At 38.1% G+C, this 13,737-nt stretch overlaps 1 protein-coding gene across 1 annotated transcript; it reads left to right on the top strand.

Moving 5' to 3' along the window:
- The first annotated feature begins 348 nt into the window (after positions 1–348).
- On the top strand, positions 349–4,357 carry LOC104085594 (protein ETHYLENE INSENSITIVE 3-like). Its single transcript, XM_009589674.4, has 2 exons — positions 349–511; positions 1,989–4,357. The coding sequence occupies exon 2, from the start codon at positions 2,083–2,085 to the stop codon at positions 3,937–3,939; it is 1,857 nt and encodes a 618-aa protein (XP_009587969.1). The 5' UTR covers positions 349–511; positions 1,989–2,082; the 3' UTR covers positions 3,940–4,357.
- Positions 4,358–13,737: the final 9,380 nt, after the last annotated feature.

The raw sequence follows: 13,737 nt of genomic DNA, 5'->3' as shown, positions 1-13,737 counted from the left end.
AAATTATATTTGTATGTCCAAACGCCTACTAATAACCATGTTAAATATTTGTAAATATCTCCTTTTTAAAAAAATACATACCCTTTTGTAACTCCACCCTTCTCATTCTCAAGAAGGAAAACACCTGGAAGCCCTCAAAATATAATATAATAAACTCAAAGAAAAACCAAAAACATAAACAAAGAAAAAGGTTGATTGGCTTGGCTTTTAACCAAAAGAGTTGACACCTTTCACCTATCCCCAATATATCACCACCGCCACAAAACAAATACAATATTCATTTTTTCCATTTAATAAAAAACTGCTTAGCACTATAATATTCATTTTTCTTGTAATATAAAATACTATACTATTGTACTATAACTTCCTCCTTTTTTTTTTTCCTTCTTCTCTCTCTCCTCTCTCTCTTTCTTTTCCCTTCTATAGTCTGAAGGGTCAATTATTTCTCATAGAGAAGAAGAGTTGAACAGACTTTTGGAACCCCAAAAAAAAAAAAAAAAAAACTTTTGAGGTATTTTTCTTCTTCTTCCATAGAACCATTTCTTTTTTCTTTTTTTTGTGTGTGTGATCAAGTTGAGATTTTGATTGGTTTTTGATGTTATTTTCCACTTTGGTTTTTTCATTGTTGTCTGTAGAAATTTTTTTTGACTTTATTTTTTGACATTCTCATATAAAATGATATTGGTTTTTAATATTTAGCCATGTATTTTAGTGTAAAGATTGGAGCTTTTGCTTCATGATAGTTTTTTTTTATGTGATCAAGTTGAGATTTTTATTGGGTTTTGATGTTATTTTCCACTTTGGTTTCTTCATATTTGTCTGTAGAAATTTTTTTTGACTTCATTTTTTGACATTCTCATATGAAATGATCTTGGTTTTTAATATTTAGCCAGGTATTTTAGTGTAACGATTGGAGTTTTTGTTTCAAGATAGCTTTTTGGTGATCAAGTTGAGATTCTTATTGGGTTTTGATGTTATTTTCTACTTGGGTTTCTTCATTTTTGTCTTTAGAAAATCTTTTTGACTTCATTTGTTGACATTCTCATATAAACTGATCTTGGTTTTAGTATTTGGCCATGTGTTAAAAGCGTAAAAGGTTAGAGCTTTTGCATCAAAATTGCATTTTTCTGCTTTTCTTCTCTTTTTAGAAATTTGTCTTCAGAGATTTTTGTTTGACTTTATTTTTGATAGATTGATCTTGATTTTGCTGATTAACTTTCTGTTTTATGTGTTTTGCCTTGTGTTTCAGTGTAAAGATCGCCTTTTGCTTCAATATTAGATTTTTCTGCTTTTTCTTTGTTTTTTTAATAAACTTTTTTAGTTGAATTTGGCTTTTTACATCAAGAGATAACATCTAACATATGAATTTGGCTTTTCCTTTGTTTTGTTTTTTTTTTAATTTGTTTTTGGCTATTTACATCAAGTGATAATTCTAACATATGAAATTAATAGTTTTATGGTCTCTTCAGTTACAAGGTTTTCAAGAAAATCCACTAGATTTTTTGCTCTTTTTTGTTATTGTGATTTCTGGTTGAGGGTTACAATAATTTCTTATATTTCAGATCTAGAAATATGTCAAATTTTGCTAAAAATGATATCTCGGAAAATGAAATGGAGATTATTTTTGATGATCTCGGCTTTTTTTAAGTGATGTGTACAAATTTAGTCTTCTTTTTGATGAAACTGCTTTATCACGGATGTCACTACTATAACTATCTGCCAAAAGAGCCACTTTTTTTTTCATCCTCTTAGCTTTTAGTTGAGCTCCATGAGTTTATTGTGATCTTCACATGTCTATCACTTTATTTTTTGAGGTGATTTAGTTCTACAAATTTGTAGGTGTTTCTTGATATTGATGTTTAACTTCCTTTATCTTGACTAGATTTGACTTATTCATGTCTTGTTTGTTTTCTTTTGAATTAAAATGGCCTTTGGTTGTTGCTAGATGAATTTAGATTTTCTTATTTTCTTTGTCTTTGTATTTGCAGGAGGGGAAGTCATCAATTTGAGGATTAGCTGTTTAATCCCATTTGGTTTCTTGAAGGTTGCTGCTTTTTTAACCGTTAATTCGGGGTTGCCAAGATGATGATGTTTGAAGAAATGGGGTTCTGTGGCGATCTTGATTTCTTCCCTGCTCCGCTAAAGGAAGTGGAAACAGCTGCTTCGCAGATCGAGCAGGAGCAGGAGCAGGAGCCGGTGATGGATGATGATTATAGCGATGAGGAGATTGATGTGGATGAGCTGGAGAGGAGGATGTGGAGGGACAAGATGAAGCTGAAAAGGCTGAAAGAAATGACTAAGGGGGGTAAGGAAGGTGTTGACGCTGTCAAACAACGCCAGTCTCAGGAGCAAGCGAGGAGGAAGAAGATGTCGAGGGCACAAGACGGGATCTTGAAATACATGTTGAAGATGATGGAAGTTTGTAAAGCTCAGGGTTTTGTTTATGGAATTATCCCGGAGAAAGGGAAACCGGTTACCGGGGCATCAGATAATCTCAGGGAGTGGTGGAAGGATAAAGTGAGGTTCGATCGAAATGGACCTGCAGCCATAGCAAAGTACCAAGCTGATAATGCGATTCCGGGCAAGAATGAGGGATCTAATCCGATTGGTCCTACCCCTCACACTTTGCAGGAGCTTCAAGATACCACTCTTGGCTCTTTATTATCAGCTTTGATGCAACATTGTGATCCTCCTCAGAGGCGATTTCCGTTGGAAAAAGGTGTTCCACCTCCGTGGTGGCCCACTGGACAGGAGGACTGGTGGCCTCAACTAGGCCTGTCGAAAGATCAAGGTCCTCCGCCTTATAAGAAGCCTCACGATCTGAAGAAGGCGTGGAAAGTTGGTGTTCTCACCGCGGTGATAAAGCACATGTCCCCTGATATCGCTAAGATTCGTAAGCTGGTAAGGCAATCAAAGTGTTTGCAGGATAAGATGACGGCCAAGGAAAGTGCAACTTGGCTTGCCATTATCAATCAGGAGGAAGTTTTGGCTCGAGAACTTTATCCTGATCGTTGTCCACCTTTGTCCTCAGCTGGTGGTAGTGGAACTTTTACTATGAATGACAGCAGTGAGTACGACGTTGACGGTGTTGTAGATGAGCCTAACTTTGATGTTCAAGAGCAAAAACCAAACCATCTCGGTTTGCTGAATGTTAATGTTGATCGATTCAAGGAGAGGCTGCCTATGCAACAACAATCTCTTCCAATCAAGGATGAAATTATGATTGCCAACTTAGATTTCACTCGGAAGAGGAAGCCAGCGGATGAGCTGACTTTCTTGATGGATCAGAAGATATATACTTGTGAGTGTCTTCAATGTCCGCACAGCGAGCTCCGCAATGGTTTTCAGGACAGATCCTCCAGAGACAATCATCAATTAACTTGTCCTTTCAGAAACTCTCCGCAATTTGGAGTTTCAAATTTTCATGTTGATGAAGTCAAGCCGGTTGTCTTTCCTCAACAATATGTCCAGCCAAAGCCAGCTTCTCTGCCGATTAACCAAGCTCCGCCTTCCTTTGATCTGTCAGGAATCGGGGTTCCTGAAGACGGGCAGAGGATGATCAATGAGCTTATGTCGTTCTACGATAATAATATACAAGGAAATAAAAGCTCAATGGCGGGGAACGTTGTGATGTCAAAAGAGCAGCCTCGTCAACAACCTAGTATTCAACAGAACAATTACCTACACAACCAAGGGATTATATTGGATGGAAATATCTTTGGGGACACCAACATTTCTGCTAACCATTCCATGTTCCCACAAGGTGATCGGTTTGATCAGTCCAAGGTTTTAACTTCACCATTCAATGCAGGCTCTAACGACAATTTCCATTTCATGTTCGGGTCTCCATTCAATTTACAGTCCACTGATTACACTGAAGCTCTTTCTGGGATTACACAGGATAACATGCCGAAGCAAGATGTTCCGGTTTGGTATTAGCAAAGGATGTGTGCTCAAATGTATATCAAGTACCACGACTTTGTGCACATGGATATCACTTGTTTCCAAGAGGGAAGATCTACACATTATCGAGTGGATTTGAATCGCCTACAGTTCTCTCGGTTTGGTGTTTCTGTTACTACGTAGTTGTAGAGGTTGGAGGATTCTGCATGGTGTAATGAAAAAGGTGTAAGAGACGTCCTCGGATATTCGCCATGCTGGTTAGAAAGAACTTATAGATGTTTTTAAATAAGGTAGTCGTCGTTTTGTTTTTACATAATTCTGTATAGGTTAGCTTTATTTGAGATTTCAATCTGTTTAAGTTTCTTAAATAACTGTACTTCGTCGATGATTCGTGGAATTGTGAACTCTTTTGTGCCTCTGGCTGGTCAAGTATAAACTGTTACAATTCTCTGCAGCTGCAGTTTTCTTCTTGTTAAGTACTTTTTTGAGAGGTGATGGTGGTTGTGTAATGTAAAGCCAAAGCTGTGTGATATGTTTTAGCATCCTATATGCAATGGCTTAAGAATAAAGTGTTTTATCCAATGGTGTTTTTCTTGCTTTGTCCTCTGATTCAAGTCTGTTACAATGTAAGTTGTTGATTTCATGAAGTTGAATGTTTGGTCTAATTGAGTCTTGTGGATTGCTTTTTTGACATCTCTGAACATACAAGAATTTGCTGATACAACCTTCCAAAATAATAGTCGAAAAAATATACTATTTTTTTGTATATATATAGTATGTTATATATAAAAATTATATAAATTTTGTATACTTTTTCGACTATAAAATGTAAATAGTTTCTGGCGCGGGCTAAAAGTGAAAAAGACCCATTTAATATCCTAGCATAATCCGTAGAATATAGTTACTTTGGTTGTCTCTATCTAAATAAACTTATTAATTGTGAATATTTAGACTATTAGTACAATGTTATTAGATAAGCGTTATTTCTCATCAGCACAATTATTAAATAATCTTATTCATGAAAGCTTTGGGCAAATACGAAAAAGTAATCTAATATTTTTTTTTTTTTATCTCTAGTGAGTTTTAAACTCTGATTTCTCTTATTTTTTATCAGCTTTATTGATATCTAAGCTACACCCTTACTTGAATTAGTGGCTACTTGTTTTCTTCTTTGATCACTATGGTGTCCGAACTAACTTGTGCGTACCTCAATTAATTTGACAGCATTCCTGCTAACCATGTAGTGGCGTATTTGAAGAGAAGCCTTGGAGCCAACAGTAAAGTTATCTCTGTGTGACCTACAAGTCACGGGTTCGAGTCGTGAAATCAATCACTGATACTTCCAATAAGGTTGACTGCTTACATTATCTCCATTGTGGTGCGACCCTTCACAGAATCTTGCGTGAATGCAAAATATTTTATGAACCGGACTAACTTCTAGTGCATATTTCTTAAATATCCTTAGTAATTTTCTTTCCCATTGACTCCCCCTTCCCCTCAAACGACTTGAAAATGAGTAGAAGTAACATTTGGGAAGGATAAGAAAGAAAGTACTTTTTATCCTTTTGGAGTAATTCCTAATCATTTCTCCATAAAGTTATGGTTTTGGTTCAGAGTTTCAACTCCAATAATTGGAGTTGACCATGGATAATGTTTCTTATTTTATATATATTAGCACAATTATGGATATAAAAAAATGAAAGCTAAATAGGGAAGTATTTGACTTGAAAAACGAACAATATGTATAAACATATTTTCTTTCCCAAGGAAAATATCACTTGATTTAGGGTGTGTTTGGTACGGAGGCAAATATTTTACATAAAAAATATTTTTCTTGAAAATATTTTTCTGGAAAATGAGTTATTTTATTATTTATTTTCCTTTGTTTGATTGATGAGTGAAATATTTTTTTCGGAAAATATTTTCTAATGCTATTCTCCTTACCCTCATTCTCCAAAATTCCTATATTTTATTTGCTCTCTCCCTCTCCCAAATATGTTTTTGAGACTTTATTTTCTTCGAGAATTTAATGGAGGGAAACGAGAGTAATAAGAGTACTGAATTGATTTGTAATAAAAGTGAAAAATTAGAAAATTTGGTACGAAAAGGAGGCTATGTAGTGTGGCCCCTATCCCTTCTTTTTACGCCAGTTGCTCTGCTCCTTATCTCTTTGGGGCTAGATCATCCTTGGATGCTTCAAAGAGGACATTGACTTTTCATTTTTGAAGGGTTCACGTGGTTCTATTTGTTACAAAAGGCGAACATCCCTTTCCAAAACATTAACATAGATCTTCAGGCACACATCGAAAAGTGGCTAAAAACGTCTATTTACTTTTATAATATTTCGAAATATTTCATGGCTCTAACTATTTATTAAAAAAAATAAAATAGAAAAGGGCCAAAAATGTCCTTGAACTAATTGAAATAACTCAAAAATATTCTCCGTTTGTTTTTGATACCAAAAATATCTATGTCGTATATATTTTGGACCTCAAATGCCCTTAAACCGTTAGTCTTGCCATTGAAGGTGACATGACAGTCCAACTGAGTTAGATTTGCTTACATGGCCATCCACCTAAGCAATCTAGCATGACAAATTATTTTTTCAGAAAAAATCTTTTTTCAGAGATTTTTATTAAAATACAAAATCAACACTTATTACGAAAAAAGTAAAAAAATTCCGGAAAAAATATTTATTAAAATAGTAAATCAACACTTATTTCGAAAAAAGTAAAAATTCAGGAAAAATAACCCCCAAATATTTATTTTTTCGATTTTTTTTTACTTTTTTCGGAATAAGTGTTGATTTTGTATTTTTATAAAAAATTCTGAAATAAATAAATTTTCCGAAATTTTTTTACTTTTTCGGAATAAATGTTGATTTTGTATTTTAATAAAAATTTCCAAAATAAATAATTTTTCCGAATTTTTTTTACTTTTTTCGGAATAAGTGTTTATTTTGTATTTTAATAAAAATTTCCGGAAAAAAAATTTCCGGAATTTTTTTACTTTTTCGGAATAAATTTTGATTTTATATTGTAATAAAAATTTCGAAATAAATAATTTTTCCGAAAATGTATTACTTTTTTTTCGGAATAAGTGTTTATTTTGTATTTTAATAAAAATTTTCGGAAAAAGATTTTTTCCGAAAAAATAATTATGCCATGCTTGATTGCTTAGGTGAATGGCCATGTAAGCAAATCTAACCTAGTTGGACTGCCATGTCACCTTCAATAGCAATATTAACGGTTTAACGACATTTGTGGTCCAAAATATAGACGACATGGATATTTTTGATAACAAAAACAAACGGAAGGCATTTTTGAGCTATTTCAGATAGTTCAAGGGCATTTTTGGCCCTTTCCGAAAAAAAAGAGGCAAAATACATAAGTTTGCACCTGAACTATGGACCAAATCCATGTTTCATACTTTCTGTGCGCAAAAATAATATTACACGTTCAACCTTTTAAAAGTATGTTTAATACACACCTTCTTTGACCAAGACCTAACATGTGTAAAGCACCAAGATAGAAGCGTGTCTATAAGGTAAAATACTGTTTAAATACTTATTTAATGACACGTGTGAAAATTTGTCAAGAGGCTCTAAGAGCCACCTACCTTAGGTTTCTTTGGCAAAATGTATGATTTCTCAATATTTTACACCTGCACTAACTATAAGAAGAAATTGATTTTTTTTTTAAATTTACATAATTATTTGCTACCTAAAAAAAGAGCCTTGGCATAAAAAGTGAACTCAAAACATAGGAAGACATAACATTTGAATTTTCAGGTGTTTTTTTTTTTTTTTAAAAAAATAAACTTAAACAAGGTGCTTGGTTTTGTAATTTCTAATTTCTCTTGTGTGTGTCAATTTTTATGGAATAAAACTACAACATTTAGACGTAAATAAGCACAAAATTAAATTACAATTAGTGGCAGAGACCCCGGTCTAAAATACACCCTTTTGCTGAAAAAAAACCTACATAACAAGTTGATTTATGATAATAAACTAATACCATTTGCACAGAATCATGTGTACGCTTTTTGGGACTTTTAGCTACGGGCGACGATTGAGTTTTTTCCGATCGTTATTGACTATTAGCGACTAAATCTGGACTTCTAACAATCAGATTTTCCCTTGCCAAAGACCATTTTTCTTATAGCGAACCCCCCCCCCCCCCCCCCCCCCCCCCCCCCAAAAAAAAAAAACAAGAAGGAAAGAAAATGCATTTATTTATACAAACAAAGTCTTTGAAAGGCACAAATCTACAAGTGAAGCAACATTTTCTGGCAAGAGAACATGTAGTGCTTGTAGTAGGCTTGTCTTTGTACACCTACATATGCATGCATCTGTTCATTTTTTTGGCCTATCAACAGTTCCAATTCCAAAAAGCTACAAAATACTCTTCCATTTATGTATATAAATTCAATAAGTAGTGCCCAAGACATACAATATATATATATATATATATATATATATATATATATATATATATATATAAAAACTATTCAATAAATTACAGGTAGAGAAATAGAAGAAAGATAGTACAAAAGAGGAGTAATACAAAATCCGAATGCAAAATGGTCAATATGATAAAACAAAAATACAACATATAATGGAAATATTACAAGAGAAATTGTTTACCCAGAATTTCGAGTAACAATTAAACTTATTTAGTGGTTTCAATGATACGTGATTTAATCCAATACTAATTGATAAACAAGGAATTAAATAGATAATCTGAATAGTAAAATAAATCAAATCAGTGTTCTAGCAGTACTTCTTTCGGCTTCGATTCGAGATGGTCTCGAGGTTGGGTAACAAGAACAATAAAGAACAGAAAATAATCAGTGATGAGCAGTAATAAATAGTAAGTGAAATAGAGAAAGCAGTGTATGTGTATATGTTTATCACTGAATCATTCTCCCTTACAAATAAATGGGGTCCCTCTTTATATAGTAGATGAATCCTAACTAAGGTACAATTCTAATAACGGAAACAAATCCCATGATTGGCGTCAATAACTGCTTGATTCGATCTGTTCTGGGATTTCCACCGAGATCTTCGGTCGGTTGCTAATATCTCGCCATTCCGTTATTATGCCTTACTCGAAGTCGGTCATGCTCAGTCTCGATCTTCAGCGAGCACTTCAATCTTCATGCTCCATACTCTGCCATTGAGCTCGAGCCTGGTCTATTAGAGCTTACTCTTGAGGCAGCTCCTCGTGCCTATGAAATCGGACATGCCCGATCTCGACCATATACAGATAGTCCCCGCGTTTCTTGGAATAAAATGATAAGAAACGGTTTGAGCCTCGATTTTCCGAAACCTCGATCATGCCGTCGTCCTCATGACGTAAGTGACGGATGTGACCGAAACGTCCCGTCGGTTCAGTTCCCCAAATCATTAATGCCCGTTAGTTAGCGGTCGGCCACTAGCGCCACCGAACTGTCGTCGTGAGCCTATAAATACTCGCACCTTCATTGAATCAAACTTTACTTTTTCTCTAATCAAACCTCTAAGTCTTCTCACTCTTTTCATTTCCTCCTTTTTGCCGTCTGTAGAGCCACCTTCGTTAGCACCGAAACCACAAGTTTTTCATCTTCCTTCGCTCTTCTTTACTTATACAAATGGCGAAAACCTCAAAGACCGTACCGCAGAAGGAGAAATTTTCTTGCTCCTCTTCCCAGTCGTCCGGCAACAAGGCACCGGTGGAGTCGCTTCCCCACGAGTATGTTCCCGGCCCGTGTACTCTAAAATCCGACTTCAAGGTCGAAAACCCTTCATCGATCCCGGGCCTATGTGAGCATGTGTCGATGTACATGTGCTTGATAACGAAAAGCCACCTCGAGGCCATGAAGAAGGACTGCAACTGGGGTCCCGAGGTCGTAGTGCAAATCCCTGCTCCCGAAGAGAGCATCACCGCTTATGTGAAGGGGTTCCTATGTGTTTACACTTACCCCTTCACATTGGGTCCCCTAGACCCAGTGATTATTGATCTTTGTAAAAGTTATCAGGTCACCCTCGGCTAAATCTAACCCTCTATGGCGCATAGTAATCATGTTGCGCTTCTTCTCTAGCAAGGCCGAGGGGCTAGAGTTTACTCTAAATCACCTCATGCGGTTGTACCGGCCTCGAATCTATCGAGGACTAATCAAGCTCCAACACCGGGCAACGAAAGCCTTGTTATCGAGCATCGACGAGGACAAGGATCGGGGTTGGATGAGCCGTTTTATACGGGTGAGGACCCGCAACATTATCCCAGAAGAGAAGATGTTGTTCCCTGAGGAGTGGAACTTCGACCGTAAGTGATCTTTTAAACTTTGTTCTTCGTACTTTATTCGACTTCGCCTGATATCCCCTTTCGACATGCAGTTGTTCCTTGGATGCCTCAAGCGGTACCTGACCTCGAAGATTAGGTCAGAAGTTAGCCTCAACTTCCACTTATACCGAACGCGCATGGCGTGATTTGGCAAGGACCAGATGGGAGGCCAAGAACCACTGTAAGAATCTCCTTTTTCATGTTTTGAAACACTTTTTGTACTTCATTCGTCACTAATTTTCTTTCATGCAAGCCTGACCAAGGATGCCATTTTGAGGCCCTCGAGTGGCGTGGAAGAAACCAAGTCCCCGGTTTCGAAGTCGGGGAAAGACAAAAAGAGGAAAGGTGCCTCGCAGTGCAATGATCCCAAGCCCAAACCTCGAAGAGTGAGGAGGAAAGTAATCACTCTCACGATGGACTCGGTCCAAAACCTTAGAGACGAAGAAGAGGAAGAAAAGGAAAATGCCTCGGTACTGACGGTCCGACCTAGGAAAGACGTCGAGGTCACCAAAACTTCTGATCCGATGGCGGCTGCTAAAATCAAGCCTCATGTCGAGGAGGCTTCCAAAAATAAATCTGGTGAGGATCCCGAATTACCAGAGGTCAAGATCGTTTTTCGGCCATCTGCAACTACACCGGACAGGGCCAGTTCTGAGACCCCGAAGATCGATCAGAGCGCCCCGAGCAACTTGCTCGGGACCACGACAACAGGTCACTTGCCTTCTCTTCTGACTTTTTCTGAGGAGGAACTAAGGGAGGCTCGAGAGTTGAAGACCCTTGATATAGGCGGAGGCTCTAGTGTAGGGGATCCCTTTCGGAATTTCTTTACTGGAGTCGATGATGCCTCTGATATCAGTGACGCTTATATTCTTTTAGAAGAGGCCCAACATCTCTTATCTTGGGTAAAAATCAGTTTATTGCACTTTTTTTCTTTACTCTTTTTTCTCTAAATCTCACTTGTGTTTTGCTTTTTTGTATAGGCCTTCGCCAAGTTTCGAGCTGACCTTAGCCAGTATGAAACCGAGCTCCAAAAGGTCTCGGAGGAGAGGAACGCTTTGAAGCTTCTTTGCGGCCAAAAGGACGAAACTATAAAGGACCTTCAAGCGGATTTGGCCAAGGCTCGTGAGGAAGAGGCCGATCTAGATAAGCAAGTGAGCATCATTTTGATAAAGTATGGACTCGACCCAACTGTGGAGGCTAATACTTCATTATCTCAGCTGCAGCAAAAAGACGAAAGGATCGAGCTGCTTCGGGATAAAGTCGATCAGGTCAAGGTTGATTGTGATCGGTAGAAGGAGAATATGGACCGCATGGCTGCGGAAAAAGAAACTACCTTGGCCAAACTGTCATCAACCGAGGTTCAACTTCGGGGCCTCAAAGATAAAAGCTCGGCCCAAGCCAAGAGGATCGAGGAGCTTTAAACCGGGCTTGCTGAGGCCAAGGCGGAGATCGAGAATTCAAAGGTCACGACGGATAAGTCCATTGCCATGGACCGGGCCGATGATGAGGCTGCTCAAATGCAGCTAAGGGAGGCTTCTGACCGAGAGATGGATCAATGACTCGGCAAAGTGTCAATCCTGGAGAGAAACCCTCGAGGAAATCAATGCTCGAGGTTTTGACTTCTCCGAGGAGATAGCCCGAGCCAGGTGCTCGAAGCCGAAGCCAGGCAGTTTGCCTCCTCCGATGACGAAGACGATGATGAAGAAGGCAGTCGAGGCGGATCCGATGAGGGGCCTAAAGGAGAGGTTGCTCCAAGAGAAGAGGTCGAAACCGGCTGTAGTTAGGACTTTGTCTCCTGTACATAACCTTTTTTATAATAGAAAAACTTCTTTTGAATGTCTTCTCAGTTTTATGTTCAAACGTGTTTTGTGCTTTTGCCTTGTTAAAATTTTATTGTTGCATCCTCTGTAATCGAGTGTACACTAGTTCGAACTTAGAACAAACCCTTAGGTTTATATCTTTGGTCGAACTCCTGCAATGAGTTAGCATCGAATATATATAAACGAAAGAAGGGAGAAAGTAATACCTTAACAATAATATTGTTTGAGAAGTGATATGTTCCAGTTGTTTGGCAGTGGTTCCTCGTCCAGCGTTCCGAGTTTATAAGACCTTTTTCTGACTATATTGAGGATTTGATAGGGTCCTTCCCAATTCGGGTCAAGCTTCCCTTCATTAGGATCTTGAGTGTTGATGGTGACCTTACTTAGGACCAAGTCCCCGACCCTGAAGTGGCGAAGGTTGGTTCTTCTATTGTAGTACTTTTCGATTCGTTGCTTTTGTGCAGTCATTCGAACAAGTTCCGTTTCTCATTTTTCATCTAATAATTCGAGGCTAGTATTCATAGCCTCGTGGTTCGATTCTTCCGTTACATGTCGAAATCTGGCGTTGGGTTCTCCGACTTCGACTGGAATCAAGGCTTCAAAGCGATATACTAAGGAAAACAGAGTTGCTCATGTACTGGACTTCGATGTTGTTCGATATGCCCAAAGGACTTCGGGTAAAATTTCTCTCCATTTCCATTTAGCTTCGTTCAACCTTTTCTTCAGGTTTTGGATGATAGTTTTGTTCGTCGATTCGGCTTGTCCGTTCCCACTACGGTGATACGGTGTTGATAATATCCTTTTTATTTTATGGTCTTCAAGAAATTTCGTCACTTTACTGCCGATAAATTGTTTATCATTGTCGCATACTATTTCTGCGGTTATCCCAAATCGACACGCGATGTGATCCAAGATGAAATCTATAACCTTTTTCTCTCTGACCTTCTCGAAAGCCCGTGCTTCGACCCATTTAGAGAAATAGTCAGTCATAAATAAAATTAACTTAGCTTTACATGGGGCCGATGGTAGAGGGCAACAGTATCCATCCCCCATTTCATGAATGGCCATGGGGATAGGACCGAGTGAAGTTGTTCTCCGGGCTGGTGGATCATCGGTGCAATACTTTAACATTTATCATATTTTCGAACAAACTCCTTAGTGTCCTTTTCCATGCTATCCCAGTAGTATCCTGCTATAATGACTTTGCGAATAAGTGAATCGGTGCCGGAGTGTTTCCCGCAAGTGCCTTCATGGACCTCTCGTAGAACATAATCGGTGTCTCCTGGTCCCAAACACACTGCCAATGGTCCATCGAATGCCCTTTTGTATAACGTTCCGTCTTCGGCCAATGTGAAACGAGCAACTTTAGTTCGTAGGGCCCTCGATTCTTTAGGGTCCGATGGAAGATTTCCATTCTTCAACTACTCGATGTATTTGTTCCTGCAGTCCCAGGTTAAGCTTGTAGAAGTTATCTCGGCATGCCCTTCCTCGATCACGGATTTCGAGAGTTGAACGACAGTCCCCGAGCTGATATTATCTTCCTCGACCGATGACCCCAAATTTGCAAGTGCATCAGCCTCACTGTTTTGCTCCCGAGGTACATGTTGTAAAGTCCATTCTTTGAAACGGTGCCAAGTTACCTGCAATTTATCCAAATACCTTTGCATTCTATCCTCTCGAACTTCGAAGAT

This window comes from Nicotiana tomentosiformis, chromosome 1 (genome assembly GCF_000390325.3).
Source record: "Nicotiana tomentosiformis chromosome 1, ASM39032v3, whole genome shotgun sequence".
In the NCBI taxonomy this organism is placed as follows: Eukaryota; Viridiplantae; Streptophyta; class Magnoliopsida; order Solanales; family Solanaceae; genus Nicotiana; species Nicotiana tomentosiformis.
This window is presented reverse-complemented; position numbering and strand designations above follow the sequence as displayed.